This window comes from Rhinoderma darwinii, chromosome 11, assembly GCF_050947455.1.
Source record: "Rhinoderma darwinii isolate aRhiDar2 chromosome 11, aRhiDar2.hap1, whole genome shotgun sequence".
NCBI lineage: Eukaryota > Metazoa > Chordata > Amphibia > Anura > Rhinodermatidae > Rhinoderma > Rhinoderma darwinii.
Genome location: NC_134697.1, coordinates 47,642,256 through 47,667,697, shown reverse-complemented (window position 1 = coordinate 47,667,697; position 25,442 = coordinate 47,642,256). Strand labels below are relative to the sequence as shown.

The window sequence follows — 25,442 nt, the reverse complement described above, 5'->3', positions numbered from 1 at the left end:
TACGGCGATACCAAATATATATATATTTTTCTATATTTTACTACTTTTACAAGTAAAAACCTAGGTGTAATATAAATGTTAAATTTAAATTTAAATTAATTTTGTGTCACCAAATTCCGAGAGCCACAACTTTTTTATTTTTCCGTCGATTAAGTGGTTTGAGGGCTTATTTTTTGCGGGATAAGCTGTAGTGTTTAATTATATCATTTGGGGGTTAATGCAACGTTTTGATGAGGTGACCAAAAAATAGAGATTCTGCCATTTACAATAAAAAAAAATTACGTCGTTCACGGTGCGTTTAAATAATGATATATTGTAATAGTTCAGACTTTTACGGATGCGGCAATACCAATTATGTCTATTTATTTTTACTATTCTCTAGGGGGAAAATGGGAAAAGGGGGGTTTTTGAACTTTTAATTTTACATATTTTTTTTTACATAAAAAAACAACTTTATTTTACTAATTTTTACTTTTTTTATTAGTCCTCCTAGGGGACTTCAACCAGCGATCGTTAGATCGCTTGCACGATATACTGCAATACTAATGTATTGCAGTATATCGTGATTCTGACAGGCTTCTATTAAGTCCACAGGGCTTAATAGGAGCACAAAGATGGCAGACCTGGGGGCGTTCATTAAGCCCCCAGACAGCCATAGCAACCATCGCTACCCCACGATTACATTGCGGGGGGCTCGATGAGCCCGTTCCATACTTCCCCTACCCGACTTTGGCGTATGGATAAGTCAAGTGTCGGGAAGGAGTTAAAAAGGATCCAGCCACACGTATGACTCTTCTAGACCACCCTGAGCTTCCACAATACCTATACTAACCTCTTATGTACCCATGTACGACTAGGATATCTCTTTGCTCCCCCCCCCCCTTTACCGTTTTGTGCCAGTCTTCTGTCTTGTTGTATACGTTTTAAATGTTCACTGCTCTTTTCTGACAGAGTTTACATACATAATCGGGTGGTGTGTGGAGTTTGTTACCTCAGATTATATTCACCGCCGGAAGTTTCTGCATCATTATCTATTTACTACAAAGACCCTAGCAGAGCCTGCAATATATTTGAGTAACGTTTGTTATAACTCCCTACCATTCTTATATTCTGTATTATTGTGATACAACTTATATTCTCTTTTATTGATCATTGTATGTTATGCATTTTCTTTTTCCTTTACAAAATAAATTAAAAAAAACAATTAACAAAAAAAAAACACGATCCAGCCTGTAATTCCTCACCTGTGATTTAAGGTCCATTCTTTGTGTTCTGTATTGTTCCTGACTTTGACCCTGACCATTACCATGGCCTTGTTACTGGATTCCGCTCCTTTGGGTTTGTTTTCAGGTACCAGTAGTTCTTCTCATGGTTTTAACCCCTTGCCTGTCCTCTGACTACATCCTCATCTCATCCACTGGCTTATCGTATCCTGTCCCCTCTCCTGGTACCCAATTCTTGACTACGAAGTCCTCAGTGCACCTGCCGCCATTGAGTGAATGGGAATCAGACCAACAAAGTCCATAAAGTCCATACTACATGTTCTCTGCTTTAGTCAACCACTCTATGTTGTTTTTTTTTTTCTTTTTTTACAAAGCAACGTCACATAAATCCCTGTGCTGTCAGTTTATGCAGAATGAATGGGACAGCCAATGTTGGAACATGTTCTAGTCCTGTCATGTTATTGAGTAATACGACACTTTATGGGTTGGGCGTCTTTAGCAGCAATTCCTTCAAGTCAGGATGTTTCACACTTCCACCTAAGTATCGACATACTATGTAAGGTCTTACTTCCTTTTTGTATTTTATCTATCACCACGTAAAGGCACTTGACTGTAAAGAGAGGGGATCTTTACATTTACAAATCAACTCAGAATTATCAGAATCTACAGAGGACATGGGAATTTTGTACTCTGAGGTACGTGTAAGTTAATTTTGTTTTGTGGGGACGTGATCTTAATTTCATATTTAGGCTGACGCTACGAACCGACTTATCATGACTCAACTTGTATGGTGCGATGTCAATGTAGTTGAAGTCAGAAGACCTCTTTATTCTCCCTTTAGAAGTTAGTTGAAAGTCACACAACAGTGTTCACCTCTAATGACTTTTATAGAATTGAGTGAATTGTAGCCTTTGATGGTTGACATGTCAGGTGCATTGAGTCACATACATTGTCTGGCTTAATGTAGTCCTCCTATCGACCACTGCTACCGAATGGGGAAAAGTGGTACATATACATAGCAGTTGAATATGGTATATATACATAGCAATGTAAGCAGTGCAAGGTTTTGTCTATGGTCTATATAATGGTGTGACCAGGAGATCCTTAGAAGTACAGAACTTGTAAATTACAGAATCAATTTATGGCGGCAGTGGCAATATAGTAGGTTAAATGGTGGCAATCTCGCCTGGGTCCGGGTACAGGCGGGCACTGCGGTAGTGTGATGGTGTTTCATGATATCTCCATATGAAGTCACTGGACGTGATGGATGGGAAGCTCTTGGTACATTAGCTAACGCATCATGATCAAGGTACACCTTCTTACTTTTACTTCTCTATGGGGGCTGGCATTTTTTTTTTTCATCTCTGTATGCAGAGATGGAATACGACACATACATCCCCATAGAGAATGCTAACGGGAGCCGTTCCATTCACTATAGCGTACGCCGTCTGTGTGGGAATGGCGCATGCGCCGCTCCCACACAGTCCAAAAGGAGGGTCTTTGGCAGAGCAAAACCCGGCGCCATTTTCATGTGGACCGGAAGCCGCGACCGGACAGTAAGAAGACGATTTCCGGTCGCGGCTTCCGGCCATATGTTCAAGGCAGCGAAGACGCAAGGTATAGGAGCGGAGTCGACAGCGGCGGCAGGAGCAGGTAAGTTATGTTTGTGTATGTGATGTGTTTATTATGTTCGTGTATGTTCATGTTATACTGTCTGCTTAGCACTGTATCTAATCCTCCTACACTGTGCATTCGCTCAGAAAATGGCGGCACACAGTGTAGGAGGTTTGAACATTCAACCCCCTCCTTCTCCTGGCACTAGCCAGAATAAGGGAGGGGGGATTGTGTGAGGACACTAGAGCGAGTGTGTCTACCCCAAATTTGCAGGATAAAGCAATGAGGTTGCTTTACCACATTGCCAATGCTGCAATTTTGGGAATTGCTCCCTCTAGTAACAAGCACATTGAAATGTTATAAATTAGAATCTAATTTAAAATATTTACTGACTTGTGAAAAAATTTTAAAAATTAAAACAATGTGTAATCACTTATATACTAACAGTTTAACCAAAAAAAATAACAAAAATTCTAGCGACACATTCCCTTTCATTTGACTTTTCAGACACACATCCTTATTCTTTTTTAACATCTTGAGGTGCAACAGGAAGCTTACATAAAATAGCCATGTAAAATGTGTATGTTATGTATGTATATTATACTATACTTTTGCTATAGGTGTGATTTCTTGTAGTCTGAATTTTTTGGAGAACAGGATGTTCTAGGAACATTTGACTGATTTATCTGTATATTCAGTGCAATCATAAGTAAGCACCTGTAGCCTGCTATGCTAACCTTTGCAGTCTAGCACCACAAAAAAAACATACTGTATACCGCACTTTATCAGTTTTTTGTTTTTTTTCAATGGTGGCATGTGGGAGACATGCAACTGTATGGCATACAGAGTACAGAGTTTTCCTAGGGAACCCCTTTTAATGTGATGGCTTACAGTTGCATACGTTGAGAGCATCCATCAGAAGTATACATGCACATCAAACAGATGGTGGTCCTAAAGCTCTCGCAGTCTGTGTGTGTTCTCGCGGGAGGGAACCCAGTGCAAGCCGCCCTTAGCTGATTGGACAGTGTCAGAGCGAAGAGATCACGCCCCCTTGCTATTTAGTTAGATAGAAACGCCCCATTGACAGTTCAGGGGCTAATTTACATATTGGGCACCAAATATAACGGCACCGATGTGTAAATAATGGAGGAAGATAGAAAAATAATTTAAAAGTGAGACAGGGTTTGTAAAGCCCTGCCTATAACATTGCCGCACTCAGCTACACATGTATGGGCAGGTAAAAGGTTCTCTTTAAACATGATGTGAACAGAGCTTAAAGCATTTTAGTCCATCTCGGGGCCATATAATCACATTGTGGCTTCATTTTTAAAAGAAACGTGTTTACACTCGATGTAAGGAGGATATAGCTGGACTCTATATGGAGGGCATAATGCTGCAGGGGGCACAAATGTATAATTGATGTACCCACTTAAAAAGCAACACTACGTTAAAACCGCCTTAAATTATAATACAATAATAATGTTAAAGGGAAAGAATCCCCTATATCTATTTTAATAATTAAAACCAGATACTGATACATATTCTTTTTTTGGAATCTACTTTTATTTTCTGATTGGAAAATTGTTACTATTTTCTGTACATGATTATGGGGGCAGCGATCTTGCCTGAGCTTCTGTTAACAACATTTAGAGGTATGCTTTACAGCAGCCACATGGACCATAGGAACCTGTGAACAGGAGCTGACTCATTCACTTCTATGGGAGAGTTTTCTAGGCAGGCTCTGTTACCTGTGCAGAGGTCATTGTGGTGGAAGGGATAGGAGGGGAGCTGTGTCGGTCACCTACTGTCAATGGTGGATCCTGTGTTTTCTATATAGGTGTTATCTTACATTGTAATCCTGCCTGTGATGATAATGAGATGACTGCTGAGAAGTGATCTCTACAGAACAGGAAGTGTCCGTCTATTGTAAGGCTGAGTGGCCAGAGGGAAAACGGTAAGATTTCAAGATTTTTTTTTGTTAAAAAAAAAAATCAATAACAGCAAAATTTTAATTCTTTAGAAATATATTTAAGATAGAACGATTTAAGCAATAGGTCATTTTCTGATGACACATTCCCTTTAAACGGTTTTCATATGACAAAAGACAGACGGACAGTTTGCAACTATGAATGAAGGTGTGCATGGTTTCTATTGGGCGACTCTTGAAGACCTTGTGAGTCACCTAAGGTTTCATGTTGACTTAATACTCACCTACATTCCATGTCATACTACATCTTATCAGCACAGAGTTGTCCTAGGAAAACCCATGAAATATCTGCTTATAAAACACCCTGTAGCATTTTTTTGCCTCGGGAGGAAAATGACATCTTTAGTTAGGAATGTCATGAATTCAGGACTGAAATATAATGCTGAGATTTCTTCAATTTTATACATATTGTCATTGAGAATTTACTTTAATGTGCAGCAAAAAAGTATCTGCAGCCAAGTCCAATCATATAATAACGCACTTAGCAGTCTCCGTAACCCCCATTCATTTGAACAGAGGGAAACCACACATGTTGTACTACTACAACAACAGTAAAACACATGTTGAATAGGCTTTACGGATACCTATAAATGAGAGAACTGATCCTAATATAAATGTTGTGGGTTCCTAAAGGTTCTTTTTTGTTTATATTACATTGAACATAAAGGGATATTCCAGTTTTATGAAATAAAGCTTATTAATTAATGAAAAGTAATGCAATTGTCTAATATACTTTTTAAGACAATACCTTGTAGATTTCAAGTTTTCTACTTGGTACAGTAAAAAATAGTGTAGTACCGTGTTAGCCAGAGACAATATGAAATGTTAAATACTTTTGTGTCAAAAAAGACAAAAGTATAATAGGTATGATACCTTTATTGGCTAACCATAAAAGTTCTATATGCGGCTTTCAGAGCGCAGAGGCCCCTTCTTCAGGCAGTTTACAAATGAATGACTTAGAAAAAAGCACAACATTTAGATGTTACACAAAGACAATTAGTACATGAGGTGATACATCATTAAGATAAGCCGGGGCAATAAAACTGAGGTTATAGGGGTGATGACTTAGGAGTTAAGGCATCTGGAGTCAGTCTGATGGGGGACGTGACGTGTGTCCATGTAGTGGCTCATAAATCCTGGTGTTAGATTGAGGCCTTGTGTCAATGACTGGAATTTTATCATCATCTTGAATTCCCACATTTTTCTTTCTCTGTTGTTTTTAAAATGACCCTTCAGAATGAGTACCTTTAAATCTGCCAAACTGTGGTCTGGTCCAGAGAAGTGTTTTCCCACGGGTGTATCCACCTCCTGTTTTATTGTATGTCTGTGAAGATTCATCCTGGTTTGTAGTTTTTGTATTGCTTCTCCAATGTAGATTCCTTTATTGATGCACCTTGTACACAGGATCATGTACACTACATTGGAGGATGTACAGGAGAACGTGCCAGTGATTTTATAGTCCTGCTGCGTGTTTGGTATCTGGATGGTGTTTGATGACAAGATGTTGGTACAGGTCTTGCATTTTCTACTGTTGAAAGGAAAAGTGCCAGTCTCTGATGGTGGTGAGAGGGCACTTCTGACCAGGAGATTCCTTAGGTTTGGTGGCTGTTTGTAGGCAAGGAGTGGTAAATCTGGGAATATTTCCTTCAGTTTATTGTCTTTGTTAAATATGGGTTGGAGATCAGCAGCAATTTTCCTCAAGATGTTCATTTGGGGGTTGTATATGACCACTAGGGGCACCCTGCTGTTGTCTTCCTTCTCTTTGTACTCCAGAAGATTGCTCCTTGGAGTTTTTATTGCTCTGTAGATCTGATCGTCTATAATCCTTGGATGGTATCCCTGTTGTAAGAATGTATACCTCAGTGATAGCAGGTGTTGTTTTGTGTCTTCACAGTCTGAACAGATCCGTATGTATCGCAGAGCCTGGCTGTAGATTATGGATTTCTTTATGTGTCTCGGATGGAAGCTGTTCCATCTCAGATATGCTAGACGGCCTGTAGGTTTATGGTAGATTGTTGTTTGTATGGCATTGTTTCTCATGTATATGGTCATGTCCAGGAAATGTATTTGAGCTGTAGAGTAGTTGAGAGTGAGTTTGATGGTAGGATGGGACTTGTTGAAGTTTTTGTGGAAAGAAAGCAGTTCATGTTCAGAGCCTGTCCAGATTATCAGCAGGTCATCAATGTACAGGAAATATGCTAGAGGTTTAGTTGCGCAGGTTGATAAAAACTCTTCCTCTAGTTTGGCCATGAACAGGTTAGCATATTGTGGTGACATTTTGCTACCCATAGCGCTTCCCATACATTGCAGATATATGTCTTTGTCAAATAAAAAATAATTGTGATGGAGTACGAACCTGATGAGTTGTAGGGCTGGCTCTGTCGCTAGATTGTTCTTTTGAAGAAAGTGTTGGCATGCGGCTATGCCATCCTCATGGGGGATGTTAGAATATAAAGATTCCACATCCATAGTTGCCAATATTGTTCCCTCTGGTAGTGGACCTAGGGCTGAGAGTTTGCAGAGGACGTCTGTGGTGTCCTGAACATAACTGGGTGTGCACCTCACCAAGGGCTTTAGAAGATTTTCCACCCAGCCAGAAATATTCTCAGTTAAAGTCCCAACACCTGAAATGATTGGTCTCCCTGAATTGCCTTCTTTATGTATTTTAGGTAACATGTAGAATGTTCCCATTCTGGGATTGTCCGGTATAAGGTCCATTAAACTGTCTGATACAGCGTTGAAATTATTGATGATACGGACAAGTTCTACTGTGTATTGTTTGGTGGGGTCTTCATTAAGCAGGGTGTAGTATTTTCTGTCTGAGAGTTGTCTGTGTGCCTCCTGGATATAATCGGATGTATTCAGAATCACTACAGCGCCTCCTTTATCAGCTGGTTTGATGATGATGTCTCTGTTGGATTTTAGTGATTTTGTTGCATTCCTTTCCTCCATGCTGAGATTGTGTGTTACTTTGTGTTGTTGGTCCAAGATCTCAGATTTAACTTTTTTTCTGAAGCAGTCTATGTAGTAATCCAGAGTTTGATTGTATCCAGGTTGTGGGGTCCAGTTTGTCGTCGTCTTCTTCTTTCTTGATGTTTCTTTTCCCATCCCGGCTTGTGATGTCATATCTGTTTTGTCAGAAAAGAATTCTTTCAGCCGCAATCTGCGGAAGTATTCCTCCACGTCACTGCAAAACTGGGCTCTGTCAAGTGGTTTAGTGGGACAAAATGTAAGTCCTTTAGATAGAACATTCATTTCCATTTTGCTTGGTTCATACTGAGAGAGGTTTACAACAGAGGACGGTATATCCAAATGGTTATGTGGATTTTGCTTTCCTTCTTGTATTTTGAGACCCGATTTCTTCCTTAGTCTGTGGAGTTTCTTTTGTTTGCAGATGATAAGTTGATTTTGTAATTTATTGTAGAATTCCTTTAATACTTGCTTGGTTAGACTTGATCCAGGTCCTTGTATTGTATCACTTAGGGAATTATCTCATTTTGGATGGTTCTTTTCTTGTTGTAAAAAAATCCAATAAAGTGATTCCGCAGTCTTTCCGATGATCTGTAGCAAAGTTTCTGTGAAAAGTGAGTGTTGTAGGTATATTCCGTTGGGTTCTTGATCATGAGGCCTTTGGGGATAAGATTCTCCTTTTTGCATCTGGTTAGGAAGAATATGTCGCTATTCAGTTGTGCCAGTTTCTTCAGTAGGTTTTTAAGATCCATTTGTGTTCGGTACATTGGGGTATCCTCCATTTTCACGAAGTACAGTAAAAAATAGTGTAGTACCGTGTTAGCCAGAGACAATATGAAATGTTAAATACTTTTGTGTCAAAAAAGACAAACGTATAATAGGTATGATACCTTTATTGGCTAACCATAAAAGTTCTATATGCGGCTTTCAGAGCACAGAGGCCCCTTCTTCAGGCAGTTTACAAATGAATGACTTAGAAAAAAGCACAACAATGTTTACATTCAGAGTATAGAAATCTTTTCCAGTCATGTGATGACCAGACAGGTGAATGGCACTACTTAGACTCTGTACACTGTTGGTTTTTAGTATACGTGCAATGTGATGTATGCACCAAGGAAATCTCCCAACGTGTGCACTCAACATCATGTACTCCCATACATTGGGAGCGCATAGGCTCCTATACAAAAGAAACATTTATCATGCGGTATATGTTTCTTTGTGGGATGTCTCTGTACGCTGAAGCATAGTCGATGTGCCAACACATTACCCTCGAACCAAAAGAGGACATTCTTTTGCCATATGTTGGTGTAATGGGATTCTATGGATCCATAAAGTCTATGCAGCTGGAGCATTCCTGGCGCATATGCCAAACATAAAACAAAAATTCTATGTGAACATATCCTAGGGCCTCCTGCACACCACCGTGATTGCGGCACGGACAGGCCGAGGAGTGTCATCCGTGGGCTGTCCGCAATCACGGACCGTGCACCCACAAAATGCGCACTGACTCCAAGGAGTCCGGGCCGCAGTTGCGGACAGGAAAATGACGTCCTATCTTTTTGCCGTTCGGACTCCCGGACAATACATGGATTGTGTGCATTGGCCCATAGGATAGAATGTGTCCTGTACTATCCGCAATTGCAGATAGTATGCGCCTGTAAAACTACAGTCGTGTGCATGAGGCCTTACAGTACAGTCATCAGAGTTCTGTCTTGAAACGAGCCATGCACCTGTGTAATCATCTCATGATCAGGAGACATTTTCATGGATGTAGGGCAATGAATATTCCAAAATCAATGTCTACAAGCATAGATCTTAAAAACTATCAGAAATTTAGAGTAAAAAAATTTGAAAATCGCAAGTTGAAGTGAACAAGCGTTATTTCATGAAACCTCCTGTCACAACTATGCAAAATAGACAAAAAAAATTTAAGGTGGGGGGTAAATACTATTTAATTTCACTATATGAGAATGTAGTCATCATGTTTTTAGCATAGATACTGCAGTGCAGATGAATCTAGATATCAATATCATCAAGCAGGTAACAAAAATGTTTGTAATCCGTGACAGTTCGAAATTAGGGAACATTTCCCAAAATCAGAAGTGATGGTCTATCGCTAGGACATGCCATTGCTTAATTGGTGTGGGTCTTGGGATCGGCAGGGCACTCTGTGTACTACTGTTCATGCTCTGTGCACATGCCAATTGGTAAAAACTGTATAATTATTAAGGGGAATAGAATATATGCATTTACATAGAACAATATGTATCCTACCTTAAAGGGACGGGAAATGCATTAGGTTTAATGACGCCAGTGAGATCACAGAACACAAATATAGAACTAGGTTACAGCTGGTATAATGCTTGGAACCTTCAACCATAATAGTCGAGAGTTTAGAAACATACACAAGTATGGTTCAATCTTCCTGTAGTTTGTATCTAGGTGACATGCTCCTCAGTATCCCCCAGTCTCCATGTACTTTTATTTTCAGGAAATCAAGTGCACATATGATCAATATGGTCATCGAGTTCTGTAACTACTTTGTCTATAACATAATTAACGGATGCAATTAAACCAGCAAAGTAAACAGAAACCAGGAAAGTAAACAGAATGTACATAGCACTATAACTAGAATAATTATCAATCTTAATCAATTTGTCCCTGGTGTTTATCAATTAAACGTTGCATTTGTATACTTAGTGATTCAACATACTTTGTTTCAAAAGGACAGAATGTCCCTTAAATGAAAACATCGATCGTAACGATATAAATAGTTTTGCGCATACTTCATTATTATTCAGAATTCACCACCAGTATATTACGCGTGACTCATAGTAAATACGGTAGTACTGGAGACTATGTTGCCACTTTAAGATCTAAAAAACATTTAAAATGCAGATTGTACTATTGGGAATAAGTGTGTAATTTAGAATCCAGCGTATGAAGAAATATACGAATGTCAATTACAAAATTTGTAACATAGCATGTCCAAAGGATTGTATGGGCCTAATGATTGTATGGGCCCACATAAACACTTGGATACTTTATTTTATTTTTATATATTTTTTTGCAGTATAGAAAAACATAGGTTCTATTTTATTTAAAACCACAAAAAAAAACAAAAAAAAAACGCATACACTGCAGTATGATTTTTACAATACAAGTCAATGACTGACATATGTACTGTAATGCCATACATTTCTATGTATGTATATATATATATATATATATATATATATATATACACACACACACACACACCATATAACTACAGTAGAATGTAGGCATTAAAGGTAATTCATAGTGATATGACGTTAATTTTATTGTGGAATAATCTGGATCCATCTTTTTCATTAGCCAATCTGTCAAGCTGCCTATGAAAATGATCTAGATGAAGTCCAAGCACTTGTAGAAGAAAATCGTGACGTTGTTAATGTGAAGGACAACTTTGGTGGAGACACACCACTCATATGTGCCTGTAGAAGAAATAATATTAAAGTAGTCAATTACTTACTATATAGGACTGCTGATATCAACCTCACAAATACGGTAAGTTAAGAGAAATCTATACATTGTTTTTATGTGATTTACATTTAGCTACATCTTAAATATCTAAAACTTCTGCAGACCGGCAGCACTGGTCTATTTAATAATTCTATGTTTTTTCCCAAGGTACACTAGTCTTAAGACTAGTGACTACACTATCCCACTGATCATGTCATAAAAGCTTTATATAACGGATGAAATGTTTCCCTTCAGTTAGGAACAATCTCTATATTAGCACAGGATTAAACATTAAAGGGTTGTATAAGATAAGAAAAAAGAAAGTCTGCTTTTTTCCCCAGAACCAACGCCAGTCTTGTCCATGGGCTGTATCTAGTATCAAGTGAATGAAGCTTACCAGCAATACCAGACAAGCCCATGGACAGGAGTGGCGCTGTTTCTGGCCCCAAAAAAAATGCTGACTCTTTTTTTTCTAATCTCATATAATATCTTATTATCTATTCTAGAGCATTCATGTTGTTGGTTATTACTAATGAGAACTGTTACATACAAGTAAAAAGCCATAAACATCACACGATAGACTTGTGGACCGCGTGACCGGTGGCCGGGCTGCAGCTCCACTGTATGATGACAACTTACTGTTAGTGAATTAGGAAGAGGGTCTGCAGTACAAATGGCTGATCTTTGAAGGGAAAGGCTTCACATGGTTACTGTACATGCAGATCTAAGAGCAGTATGCGGTTTTGTTTTTTTACTGGAAGTATTTTTTAGTTTACTACACTTTGTATATATAACTAGAGAAGAACTAAGCTATTCTGTATCTGTGTATACGAACTTTCTAAGGGTGGCTTTCTCAGTTGCACAGGAAAGTTTACACTATGAGGCTTGAACGCAAATCGTAGCATTTAAAGTCACCCTACGAAAGTGCAGCTCAGCAAGAACTTTTTAAAGCACCCATCCCTTTGCTTGTAACAATCTCTATTCTCTTGGTAACTGTAGGGTTACCCACAAGTCAAACATAATAAAAAGGACATTAAATAGTAAATGAAGGTGATTCATTGGCATTCACTAAAAACGTTCTCCTTCTATCCGATTACAGAAAGAAAGGACGTGTTTGCACTATGCTGTAAGAAAAAGGTTCACATTCCTGGACTACTTACTAATTGTAATCTTGATGCCGGTTATGCTGATTGGATACTTTATCTTGGTGAGTTCTGGACAATGATAAATTGCTATATTTCTAGAAGCAAAGTATATTTTACTATGTATGTAATAACGCACCCCTTGTGGGTGGGGAAGGAAACGTCTTAATTGTCTCTTATAAGAATTGAAAAATAGCTTCACGTAAAATCAAGCAAAATGATGCTAACCCATACTGAGCGTTACAAAGGTGAATCATTCCTATAGTTTCATTAAAGTGTACCGATCAGAAAAATAACTAATTACAATAATTAATTGGGCAGCTGAAGACGCTGCTGGATGATGAGGAAATGTCACTTTCCCCTAATAAGATATATCACACATTTTTTTTGAAGCTTAATGATGTAAAAACAATTATGATGATAGGTACGCTTTAAAATAAGAGATGTTTTTGAAACCCCTAAATGTTAAACTTAGTGTTTAAAGGCTATGTGCACCTTTTGTACACATTTGAAATTGTTTTGCTTTTGTTTTATTCAAATGTGTTTAGTGCAACTTTCTAAATAGTGTTTATTGGAAATTATTTTTACTTTTTGAGGCTCTGTGAACACGACCATGCTCGTAATCACGGTGTGTGATTACGGGCACGGCCGGCTGCGGACGGCCGTGGACAGCCACCCACATGTGCTGTGCGCCCATTTAAAGTATGGGAGCATGTTCCGTAAAAAGTAAAAAATAGGACATGTCCTATCTGGCCTCATGCACACGACCGTAAAAACACCCGTTATTGCGGGTCGTTATTACGACCCGCAATAACGGGCTCATAGGCTTCTGTTAGCCACGGGTACCTTCCCGTTTGCTCACGGGAAGGTACCCGTGCCGTTAAAAAAGATAGAACATGCCCTATTTCATGCCGTAATAACGGCACGGGCATCCCATAGAAGTCTATGGGGCTCCCGTAATCATGGGTGGCTCCGTGTGTTCACCCGTGATTACGGGAGCGTTGCGAGGTGAGGCGAGGTCAGGGGACTACCCGGTCTGCAGGCCACAGCCCAGTGGCGTAACTACCGCCGGGACTACAATGAAAACTATGGCAGAGCGGGGAGGTATCTCCCCGCTCTGCCATAAACAAAAGACATGTATCCCCTATCCTGTAAAAAATAAAAATAAAAGACGTTCATACTTACCGACAACTTCCTGCTTCTCCAGTCCGGTCTCCCGCCCGTTGCCTTGGTGACGCGTCCCTCTCGACATCCGGGCCGACGTCCTGGATGACGTTTCAGGCCATGTGACCGCTGCAGCCAATCACAGGTCAATCACAGGCTGCAGCGGTCACATGGACTGCCGCGTCATCCAGGGATGTCGGGCTGGATGTGAAGAGAGGGACGCGTCACCAAGACAACGGCCGGGTAAGTATGAATTTCTTTAACTTTTATTACAGAAAAGGCTGTCCCTTCTCTCTATCCTGCACTGATAGAGAGAAGGGGCTGCCGATTAGTGCAGTGCTATTTTGCTGCCAAAAACGTGCTCGTAAATACGGGTGGAATACGTGTGACACCGGACCCATATTTACGAGCACGGGTTCGTAAATACTGGTGCAAAACGGGTGGAATACGTGTGACACCGGACCCGTATTTACGCCAGTATTTACGGGTGTGAAAAAATACGGTCGTGTGCATGAGGCCTTATGCAGAGTGTTTCTACAGCACGGACACTGTCCGTGAGCAATAGAGGTGACTGGGTCTGTAATTACGCTCTGTAATTACGGACAAATTCTATGGTCGTGTGCATGGGGCCTGAGATACAGCGGCACTGAGAGGTTCAGTGTCAGCGTTTCCTGCGTGTCTCTAATATGCAGGATCCACCTGGAATATATCACATCTAAGTAAGGAACAGCTCGATCCTGACCAGAGAAATACAGGTTTCAGCGCTAGATACAGCTGCTCTGTATATAGAATACAAAGCAGGTGTACCTCAAAAAGTAAAAATAATTTTTGATAAAAAATATTTCGAAAGTGAAACAAAACACACTGATAGACATTTATTATTAAAAAAAACAAGCAAACAAAAAACGATTTCAAAGGTGTACATAGTCTTTATATGACATGGAAGGCAAATCAAGATGAATATTGCTCTACCAATTAGCGCAAAGTTATAGACATGAATATAAGCTGGCAATGCTACACGTGAGAGATTCTGGTGCAGTCTACAGCAGGGGCAAAATGACTGTATAGGCAATCCGGCACTGGCCGTGGATTATAGGAGCCCACAGACCTTACGGACGTACAAGCCGGAAGCAGTTAGCTCTGGCCACGGAATAGCGGCCGAGCTGCAATACTGCAGCTCTGCTCCTATTCAAGTGAAAAGGAGTGGACCTGCAATTCGGCAGCACGGCTGCTATGCTATGTATGGAGCCAACTGCTCCCAGGCTCTGTCCATAGCATTATGTGCCACAACATCTGGTGCCCACATGTCACCGGAGCAGCTTATTGGTGCGGGGTCCGGGTGTCGGACCAGCACCGATGACCTACTGATGACCTACTGATGACCTATCTGGTGGATAATTCATCAGTTGTCAGAAGTTGGACAACCCCTTTAAAATCATGCAACTTTTTTGGGCACGATTTGTGTGCGAGTCGCATGCAGCTGTGACTCATGGTTTGTTTTGTCATGATCTTATAAAGATCTGTCACTCATAAGTTGCACACGATTTGCAGTAACACGCAATTTACATTACTGTCTATGGAAAGCCATGTCGCATGCGACTCACCATCCAGCAAGTTTGGATTTTTTGCCCTGTTGTGTTGCAGTTGCATTAGGACGCATGTTGCAACGCGAACATATAGGCAATCATCTACGATGTTGCATGCGACATGGCGATTTTCCTGTCGCACGACATGTCGCTGTGTAGCCCTAGTCTTATATAGCTCCCTTTGAGTTCAATGTGAGCTGCATAAATCCATTAAAAGAAAAAGCTGTTGGAATCAGCGTGATAAATGTTCATTACACAAAATCACGAAAATACATTTCTCCAATTCATTCATATGTGCCTGTGTTTTGTGTCTCATATGTTTCAGATATCAAAGACCAAACAGAATGAAAGACTCATTAGACTTTTACTGGGTGCAGGTGTCAATGTCAACGCCACAGATTCTGTAAGTCACAGCACTGTCACTGTAGATGTTTTTTTTTTATTAGTACTGTATTCTTTTTATTACATTGCTGTTTGCATTAAATAATAAACTAGAGAAAAAGAGTCCGTATATATCCACATATGAAAAAATTACACATCTTTATTAGTAATAAATACATACAATTACAGAAATGCTGTTTGCATTGTATAGACTTCGGCTATGAAACATTTGCATTTCAGCCTCCATTGTAAATTCTGTCAGATTTGATGGGAGGAATAGTGCGGCATGCAGCACATTTCTTCCCATTAAAATGCCAAACATTAGAACCTGGATTGGCTTCAGTGTAAGTCAATGGGTCTGTCTGGCACGGTTGGTATCCGACGCCCACCAATCCAGCAGAGCGTCGTGGCTTGATGCAAGTGTGAACATAGCCTAAGCTGTATGTATGAAAATTGAGCAGGAATGCTGGGAATTCTACATTTCTCAATTCTGTTCTCTAATATTTTCAAGAGTACTCTTCAAAGTGTGTTCAGAGCCCGCCCTTATTAACATTCTTTAATTTGTTCTCTGTAGCTTTGTGCCCTCACCAATCCCTAACGTTTTTATTTCACAGCAAAACACTGATTGGGAAAACAAATAAAGGCTTTTTTTTTTTTTTTTTTTTTTTAACTATCCATAAATCCCCCCCCCCTCACCATGGTGCCTTGTGCAACCACCTACTCCACCTACCCCTTGCCCACTTTCCTGACTAGTTGACTGGTTAATCCCACTTCTTTCCTCTGCGGGTTCTAGGGAAATCTTTCTTAGTTCCTTCTCGCGCCATTCTCTGAATAAGCAGCAGGCCTCATTTTGTCTGTGGGCTACTTGGCAATCTATTCTTTTGAAGCCGGCAAGGGGAATGTTAGACTACAGAAAGCCACGGGCCGGTAAGTTATGGCCACTATTTTTTGGGGGCACTATCTGTATGACCTTATATATTGTGGGACACTTTGGTGGAACAATCTGTTTGGTACTATTTATTGTAGAGCACTATGTATATGAAGTTTTTCACTGTCAACAATATTTATTTTCCCTAGAACATCTAATTTGTTTCTCACTGAATCTTTTACCCTTATGGGATACTTTATTTTGTTACAACGTAACCATGGATATTTGATTCGTTTAATGTATTAGCATGAACTAAATTCTGATACCAATGTATCACTAATGATATTTACTAGTGCTTTCACACTTTACATTGACCCTTGCTATTTGAAGTAGTTAGGTAGACCAACTAGTGTGTTAAAAACTAGACATGATTACATTTCCATATATATTACTTATCTTAATTGTTTCTTATTTTTATAATTATTTTTATTAATTTATATTTAGGTTTTATTATTGGTTTTTATATTTTAATATTTTTATATATTATTTTATATTTTAAAACAATATTAGCACAGGAGGGGACCGGTAACCCCACTTGTAAAAGTGTCTGCACTGAGCTATCCCTGTATGTGATCCTGTCCTAATCACATACACCAGGTTCAGAGGGTCTGGCTCCAGTGCTATTGGAACACACTTGCAATGTGGCTACCTACTTCTAGCCCTACGCGTTTCTTTACTATGTTGTTCATCTGCTGTAAATTTTCAGGGGCCTGCAGAGTTAATATATTAGATCTTCTAGCATTCTAGAAGTCTAAGGGTACAATGTACTAGAGCATAGATTCATGCATGGCGTGGATATAAATGCGAGCCGCTGTTAGCGGCAAGAAGCTCTGCCCCTATGTATTGCATCCAATCAGAGGACACAGCACGTAGTGCATATCCCGCCACGTTGGTAAGGGGCTCGTCATGCACAGCCACTCACAGATCGGCTGTAGACCGGCCTCCCTTGGTGACGTACGGGGTAGTGACTGGAGACTCGGCGCTGCAATCTATGACAGCGCATAGCCCGTCCCCATTGCCAGCAATGCTCAGACACTGTTCCAACCCCACCTCCACATCAGGGTGAGGGAGCATTATCGGGATATACTATGGTCATCTATAGTACTATGTGATCTGTGGCCTAACTTATCTATCATTGTACCGTTTGTAGAGGGGGGGGGGTTAAATGAAGTGTGTGTAGGCTATTATTCATATTAGGCACTGATACGTTGAGGTTTGTGATTTTGAACTTGAATTTCAATATATAGGGACTGTCTAGTCCTATAAAAATAAAAAGCCAATTATCCATGAATAACCAAAGTATGTATATCTATATTTATGGACTTATATAAAGCTAGTAAATGACATGTAGTCATTAATACCCTCTGGATTCAATGTTTTTAGTCGGTAAATCCACCTACGTTCCTTTTGGAGTAGGAGTCTATCTAGATTACCTCCACGATTGGAGGATCTGATCACCTCTATAATCTGTAATGTGATTTCTTCCTCTTTGTTGTTGTGTTTCTCTCGCATATGTCTTGCTAAACATGTATCTTCTTCTCTACGGATATCACGTATATGGTCCAGGATTCTTCTCTGAAATTCCCGGATCGTTTTACCCACATAGTTTTGTGGGCAAGTGCATGTGGCCATATAGACAACACCCTTAGATCTGCAATTTGCAAATTCTCTATTTTTAAATGTTTGTCCAGTAACTGCACTCCGGAATGTTTTACTTTTTGCTATATATTTACATGCTTTTAAGCATCCACATCTAAATGTTCCCGCTGGTATTCGGGGAGCCATCCTATCAGTGGTAAGCACTCAGTAAATCGGTTATGGACCAAGCTATTTTTGAGGTTCTTTCCCCTTCTAAAGGTGATCAGTGGGTGTGGGGCAACTGCTTTGTTATGGTCTTTGTCAGCAGTTAAAATCCCCCAAAACTTATGAAAAATATTTCTGATTTCACTATGTCTGTTATCATAGGTTCCCACTATTCTGATCGGGGCTGATGTCTCCGTCTCCATTTATTTTTTTTGGGCCCAGTAAACTGGTTCTATCTTTAGATTAATCCAGATAACCTCTTGTTTCGAATCTTTTCTAATTCAACAAAGTTAGGACTAGCTCATTATGTGCCATAAAAATTGTATGCCCCGTGTTTCAAGAAAGCCCCGCACCGGCCCACATCCTTGGTCATGGGGTATAGAGCTATATAGAACCTCCATGTCCAGGCTTGCCAGCAAAGCTCCAGGTGGAATCTCTATCCCCTCTAATCTCTTTAGGATGTCTGTAGTATCTTTTACATAGGAGGGGAAAGCATGAACAAAGTCCATAAGATATTATTCACATAGACACTGATGTTCTGTGATAGGCCATCTATACCAGACACTATTGGCCGAACTTTCAAGGGGTTCGTGCCCTTGTGTATTTTGGCTACACTATAGAAAGTGGGAATCTGAGGATATTTTGGACACAAACTCAAATTCTCTTTCAAGGCTTTACATAGGATGATTTTAAGCTCATCTGTGTCATCATGTATAGGATTATTTGAAAGTTTTCAATAGTTGTCTCTATCATGTAATATACGTTGGCACATCATCTTATATATTGATATGTCCATGACCACTAGATTCCCCCTCTTGTCAGCCGGCTTTATGACAATAGATTTATCATTTTCTAACTTCAATAATGTAGCAATCTCCGGTGATGTGAGGTTGCTTTGATACTGGTGTGGACCCTTAGCCCCCAGTTGTTCCATCTTCTTCATTACCAGTTCAACGAACAGTTCAAAGTTTTGAGTTTCTCCCAGTGGTGCAGATTTTGTACTTATATACTTTAATTTAGTAAACAGGCCTTTGCCCAGAACTCCCTCATTTTCTTTCAAGAGGTCCATCGGGTTTAGAAAATCCAGGTAATCTGTGTCCTCGATTCCCAATTCCCTGCACTGTTTAAGGTCATGAACCTGGTAGAAACCTTTTCTAAACCTGATGGACCTCTTGAAAGAAAATGAGGGAGTTCTGGGCGAATGCCCTTTTACTAAATGAAAGACTATAAGTACAAAATCTGCACCACTGGGAGAAACGCACAACATTGATCTGTTTGTTGAACTGGTAACAACCCCCGTGCACACAACAGCACTTAATCGCTCCCTCCCACCCTTGCTTTCTTCCTCGACAGTCCTTCCTCCCTTCCAACGTCAGAATTAGTTAGGCTAAATGTATTTAAGCTGGATATCGAGATATGTATCTGTGTTTTTCATAAAATTTGGGGAGGGGGTCTTTTTGCTCCATGGCCAATGCGTGCCTCTAGCGGCAATGGAAAATCGAATACAGATGACCGAGTAATTTTTGAATGTCTGACATTACGTTTACCACTTGTTCTGCCTGTTAGAAGCAGAACGTCCTTTCCTATTTACAGAAATGCTTTTCTTATTTTTTTATTGACTTTACGAATCTATAGCAGGGTCTCAACCTTGTGTAATATCAGCTCACACATAGATTATCTGGCTAATTGTGATTTACTGGCAGCTCCAGTGATCTCATATGTCGAAAGGAGAACATTAAAGAGCTGTACATGGTTCCCTTTCATTGTGTGCTAAGTGCATCAAGTGGCATGTTGAATTGAACACACAGTCCCTGCAGCAACACAATCCACTCCTTAGAGGAAACGTAAAAGCTTTATTCCACCCCCAAGACAAAGAATGCATTAAAACCTGCAAGTGAATCATGTTGAACGTCACCATCTGCTCTTGTGCAGGAGCAGTCTCTATCAAGTGTGAGCCTATGTTTAGCTCAGCATTTCTATTTCATGATGGATTTATTGGAAAATGGCTGGGAATTTAAATTACCCGTTGCCCCGCCAGCAAATTATCAGATTTCTCCTGCTTGTAAAGGGAGTGATTTACATAAGGCTATGTTCACATCTGCGTCAGGGCTCCGTTCCGATGGAGCTTTCCATCGTAACGAAGCCCTGACTGACACAAACTAAAACCAAAGGTTTCCGTTAGTCGGTAGCAGCTAAACTGGTAGGAAATGGAGTTATAAGACTGTGACAGAGCCTGTTGATTAACAACATTGGCAGTTTTATTACCAGTTGGCCATAGACTTTGGTTGGATCGTAATTGAAAAACCGCATCATGCATGAAAGCCCACTCATTAGCACGTTGAACATGATGCGCTCTATCAGCTTGCTTTCTGGCCTGGGTTTGGGCAGGAGTCTCTGCCCTTCTGGGAGCCACCTGCCTGATCTGTTGCTGAGAGAGCCCGAGTTTGCTGAGGAGTTTCAAAAGCTCGAGCAGCAGTAAGACGCATTTCATCAGCTTGCAGTTGGTCAAGAAGAGTCTCTGCAGCTAGTAATGCAGCTTTCCTCAGTAATCTGATTGGTTCCTATGGGTAACCGCTCCCCTATACCTTCCCATCTAGGATTATCTTGTAAAGTGCACTACCTGCTACTGCCAGATAAAAGCAACTTTACTGTAAAAGCGAATGTCTGTATTCACTTTTATAGTATTGGATCATGATCATATGATAATGGCTGATAACCGAGAACAGCAGCAAGATCGGGACCTTTACGAAAATCTTCCTGGACACCCGATGTACCTATGTGCCAAATTTGGGGTCAAATAGTTGAGGCGTTTGGATGACCATAGAGGACAGACAGACATTCACTTTTATAATATATATATATATATATAATATATTATATAATATAGAATAGCACAGTTACCTGGCTTCACACTGGTCTATTTGTTTGTTGTTTGTGTGTGTGTGTGTGTGTGTGGTTAAAAACTTCATTTCCTATTGATATGAAGCCAACATATCCAATAAAGTCCAAGTTCAATTTATGAGAATGATGAAATCCACGGGCTTGGTTATGTTCAGAGATTTCAGCAGCTTGGGCAGCAGCCATGCTCTTTACCACAGGAGTCTTTTGCCTAAGTGCAGGGTTCCTTTTTGGAGGCATGACTGTAGGGCCGGCTCCAGGTTTATTTCGGCCCTTGGGCAACACAGAATTAGTAGGCCCCTATGTGGGGAACTCACGGCAGCAGTAAAATGACAGAAAACGTCACTGTGTGCCCCCATATAGACGTCAGGCCCCCAGTTTGTACCTCCCATAAATTTAGTGCCCTCTGTAGTGCAACACAACCCCCTCCCAGATAGCCCCACAAAGGCCCCCTACCTGCTAGCGCCACACGACCCCACCCCTCCCAAGTAGCACCACACAGACCCTCCTCCTGGGTAGTGAAACATAGCCCGCCTCCATGGTAGTATCACACAGCCTCCGTCCCTGTTGGTAGCACCTTTGAGGTTCCTTCTAAAAGTGGAATCCCCAGACAGAGCATTGCCGATGCTCTCGCTGGGGATTCCGCTTCAGGAATGTCACTGTCCATATATGGACAGTGTTGTCAGGGGCAACCCCAGTGCCATAGTCCATGGCAGAGCACTACTAGAACTCTGCCTGGGACTCCTGCTCTGCTCCTGACAACACTGTCCATATACGGCTAGTGATGTCAGGGGCTTCCCCAGAGACGGAGTCCCGGAGCAGAGCCGCTTCCAGCGCTCTGCCTAGGACTCCTCTCCTCCTGACATCACTGTCCACATATGCTTCATAAAATGCATCAAAAACTGCATAAGTAATTCTAGCCTTAATGGGGTTGTCCGGCTTAGACATTTTTTTTTTTTTACAGCTACCATAACATCTATTCGCCAGCGAGGCTACATAAAACGTCTCTCGCTCTGGAGGACCCAGCATGTCAATGCATATACACCGATTTTAATATGAGCTCTGGAATGCCTAATATCTGCCAGGTGTTGGTGCTGCTGGGACTATATGGCTTACACTACAACTTTATGAATAGGAATAATCCACAATAATCAATGTATTATTTCATAAAGTCTTATTTGCATTCTGTTCTAGGAAGGGAACACGGCCCTACATTATGCGTGTAAGATGAAGAGTCAAAGTATAGTACCGATTTTGCTGGACGCTAAGGCTGATCCCACCATTAAAAATAAGGTAAGCATGAAAATAAGATTTGTCTAAAGGTTTCCAAAAAAAAGCCCAGAAAAACTATTTTGGATGTATTTGAATGAGTATAATATATTGATTTATAGATATTTCATGTACAATGATTTTTCTTTTCAAGGGACGATTAGAGAAAAATGTTAACATTTTGGGCAGTATTATCACATTAGTATGCAGTCATAGTTTTAAGGCATGCTAGCAACAAAGGTGGGGCTTTGACAACCTCATTTTCCTTTTTATGAAAATGGTTGTCACCCACAATAGATTAAAAAAAAGCCTGTATATGAAAAGAAAGCAGCTTATTACAACAGGGCGAATCACAAAAATCCAAGGGGTCTTTAGGACAGAAAATATAAGGCTATGTTAAATTAGGGGCCCAAAGCAATGTTGAGCCAGGGGGAGTAAGTGTTAAGGGCAGTGGAGAAAGGGGTCATAAATTATGTTAAATGGAGGAATCCAATAAGGACCATAATGCCTCAAATGTTTGCGTGGTGTTATGTAAAGATTAATTTTGGCTCATTACTACGTTACTGAAATAAGAAAGCCGCACAGACACCAAGAAGGTAATAATAAATGAATAATGAGGGTTATGTATTTGGAGGAGTCACTCACATAAATAAGATAAATAATAGAATAAATGGAATGTGTTAAAAAATGTGGTTAATTCATAGTTTTATTATTTTTGAAGATGAACAACTGAAAAATAAAATACATTTTAGAATGGAAATATTTTTTAGAAAGTAACCTTATAGTAGCCAAACTTTAATTACAGAGATGTCGCCATTATTCGATTATTTTTTTAGCGCCCATTTTTATGGAGCCAACAGGATCTGCCAGCCTATTGGTTGTCACTTCTACCTTCAAAGTAACTGTAGACCAACTCTCAGTGAGGGAGCTTTTGTCAATACCGGCACACCTTGGGAACGGTACGCCAGTATCTCTTCATCGTGCAGAATGTGCCAGATTCAATAACAGTGTGCACACCCTTCTAAAACACAATTGCCTTAGGCCTCATTTACACGAGCGTAATATACGCGCGTGCTTTTCACGCGTGTCATACGCACCTATATTACTCTATGGGGCAGTGCAGACAATGCGTGAATATTGCGCAGCGCGAGTGCGTTCCGTAAAACTCACGACATGTTCTATAATCGTGCGTTTTTCGCGCATCACGCACCCATTGAAGTCAATGGGCGCATGAAAACCACGCATGCCGCACGGAAGCACTTCCGTGCGAACTGCGTGATTCGCGCAAGAGCTGTCAAAAGGATGAATGTAAACAGAAAAGCACCACGTGCTTTTCTGTTTACAAACATCCAAACGGAGTGTCAAATTAGAGATGAGCGCACCGAACTTCACCGGGTTCGGCCTAACTCGTTTTGACCGAACCCGGCAAAAAATGTTCCGGTACGCGACGTCAGGAGACAGTCACTGTCCACGGTGCTGAAAGAGTTAAACTGGTTCAGCACCCTGGACAGTGACTTCCGATCACAATATACATGAACGTGTAAAAAAAAAAAAGAAGTTCTGACTTACCGATAACTCCCGGCTTCTTCCTCCAGTCTGACCTCCCGGGATGACAATTCAGTCCAAGTGACAGCTGCAGCCAATCACAGGCCAAGCACAGGCTGCAGCCAATCACAGGCTGCAGTGGTCACATGGACTGCCGCGTCATCCAGGGAGGTGGGGCCGGATGACAAGAGAGGGACACGTCACCAAGGCAACGGCCGGGAGACCGGACTGGAGGAAGCAGGAAGTTCTTGGTAAGTATGAACGTCTTTTTTTATTCACAGGTTGCTGTATATTGTGAGCGGAATTCACTGTCGAGGGTGCTGAAAGAGTTACTGCCGATCAGTTAACTCTTTCAGCACCCTGGACAGTGACTGACGTCGACTAGCCTCATCTCTATGATGGCGGCTGCGTGAAAATCACGCAGCCGCGCATCATACACTGATGACACACGGAGCTGTCAAGTGCCTTTTGCGCACGCAAAACGCTGCGTTTTTTTGCCTGCGCAAAACGCACACGCTCATGTAAATGAGGCCTTATGTTTAATTGTGTTTACACCCAGAAAACTGTTGGGAAGCTATTCCAAAATGACAACCAACATTTTGTCAATGTAAAAAATGGCCTCTGCATTAAATTCGAAAAATGTCAATATCTCTAAACATTATTAGATCAAGGCCAGTCATGGCAGAAAAAGTCACTTGTGGATTTTGCTGCAAATCCGGAGTTGAATTTACTATAATACAGCAATTTTTTAGACTTGGCAGGAAATCCTGTTATTACGCTTTAATACATGGCATGTTTGATATGCATTTTTAGTTAGAGGCTGTTTTTTTCCTTAACAGGACGGGGAAACTTCCATTGATATCGCTGAGAGATTAAAATTCAAAAAAATCTTACACTTGATGAAAAAGTCTTCATAATACTGAAGGAAATAAATTTACCTGCCGTGGCGGCACTGGAAGGCTGGTAATGAAGAAGCGTGTTTACATTACTTTCACTGACTGTCTAATTTATGTCACCCAAAGCATCGCGGAAATGGACATTTATGGGGTTTTGAACATTTATTCTTTGTCTAGATTGCAATATTATTTACTGACTCATTTTCTGTAAAAGTTTTGTATATTTTTTGTTACAGATTATAATAAAGTATTAATAAAAACCATTGAAAAAAATGTAAGATCAGTCATAGTTATGCAGAGTTGTAGGATATTCCTGTGTCTGTTTTATAGGGGGAGGGCTTGGGATTGGGTTTATAACTTAGGGTATGTTCACATAGCAAATGGTATATTTACTAATTACGTAGGATGCTGCGCAGATCTGGTCAAAAATGGCTGAAAAAAAATAGTGCAGCATCCTGCACTATTCTTTTTTGTGGTACTACGAATACCATGATGGAAGCCTGACAGAACACATTAAAGTCAATGGAATCTA

The 25,442-nt window shown here is 40.5% G+C and overlaps 1 protein-coding gene across 1 annotated transcript; it reads left to right on the top strand.

Moving 5' to 3' along the window:
• Positions 1-1,824: 1,824 nt before the first annotated feature.
• Positions 1,825-25,087, top strand: ANKRD22 (ankyrin repeat domain 22). Its single transcript, XM_075842657.1, has 6 exons — positions 1,825-1,918; positions 11,152-11,343; positions 12,398-12,505; positions 15,516-15,593; positions 22,395-22,493; positions 24,854-25,087. Exons 1-6 carry the CDS (start codon positions 1,898-1,900, stop codon positions 24,929-24,931), a joined length of 576 nt encoding a protein of 191 aa, XP_075698772.1. The 5' UTR covers positions 1,825-1,897; the 3' UTR covers positions 24,932-25,087.
• Positions 25,088-25,442: the final 355 nt, after the last annotated feature.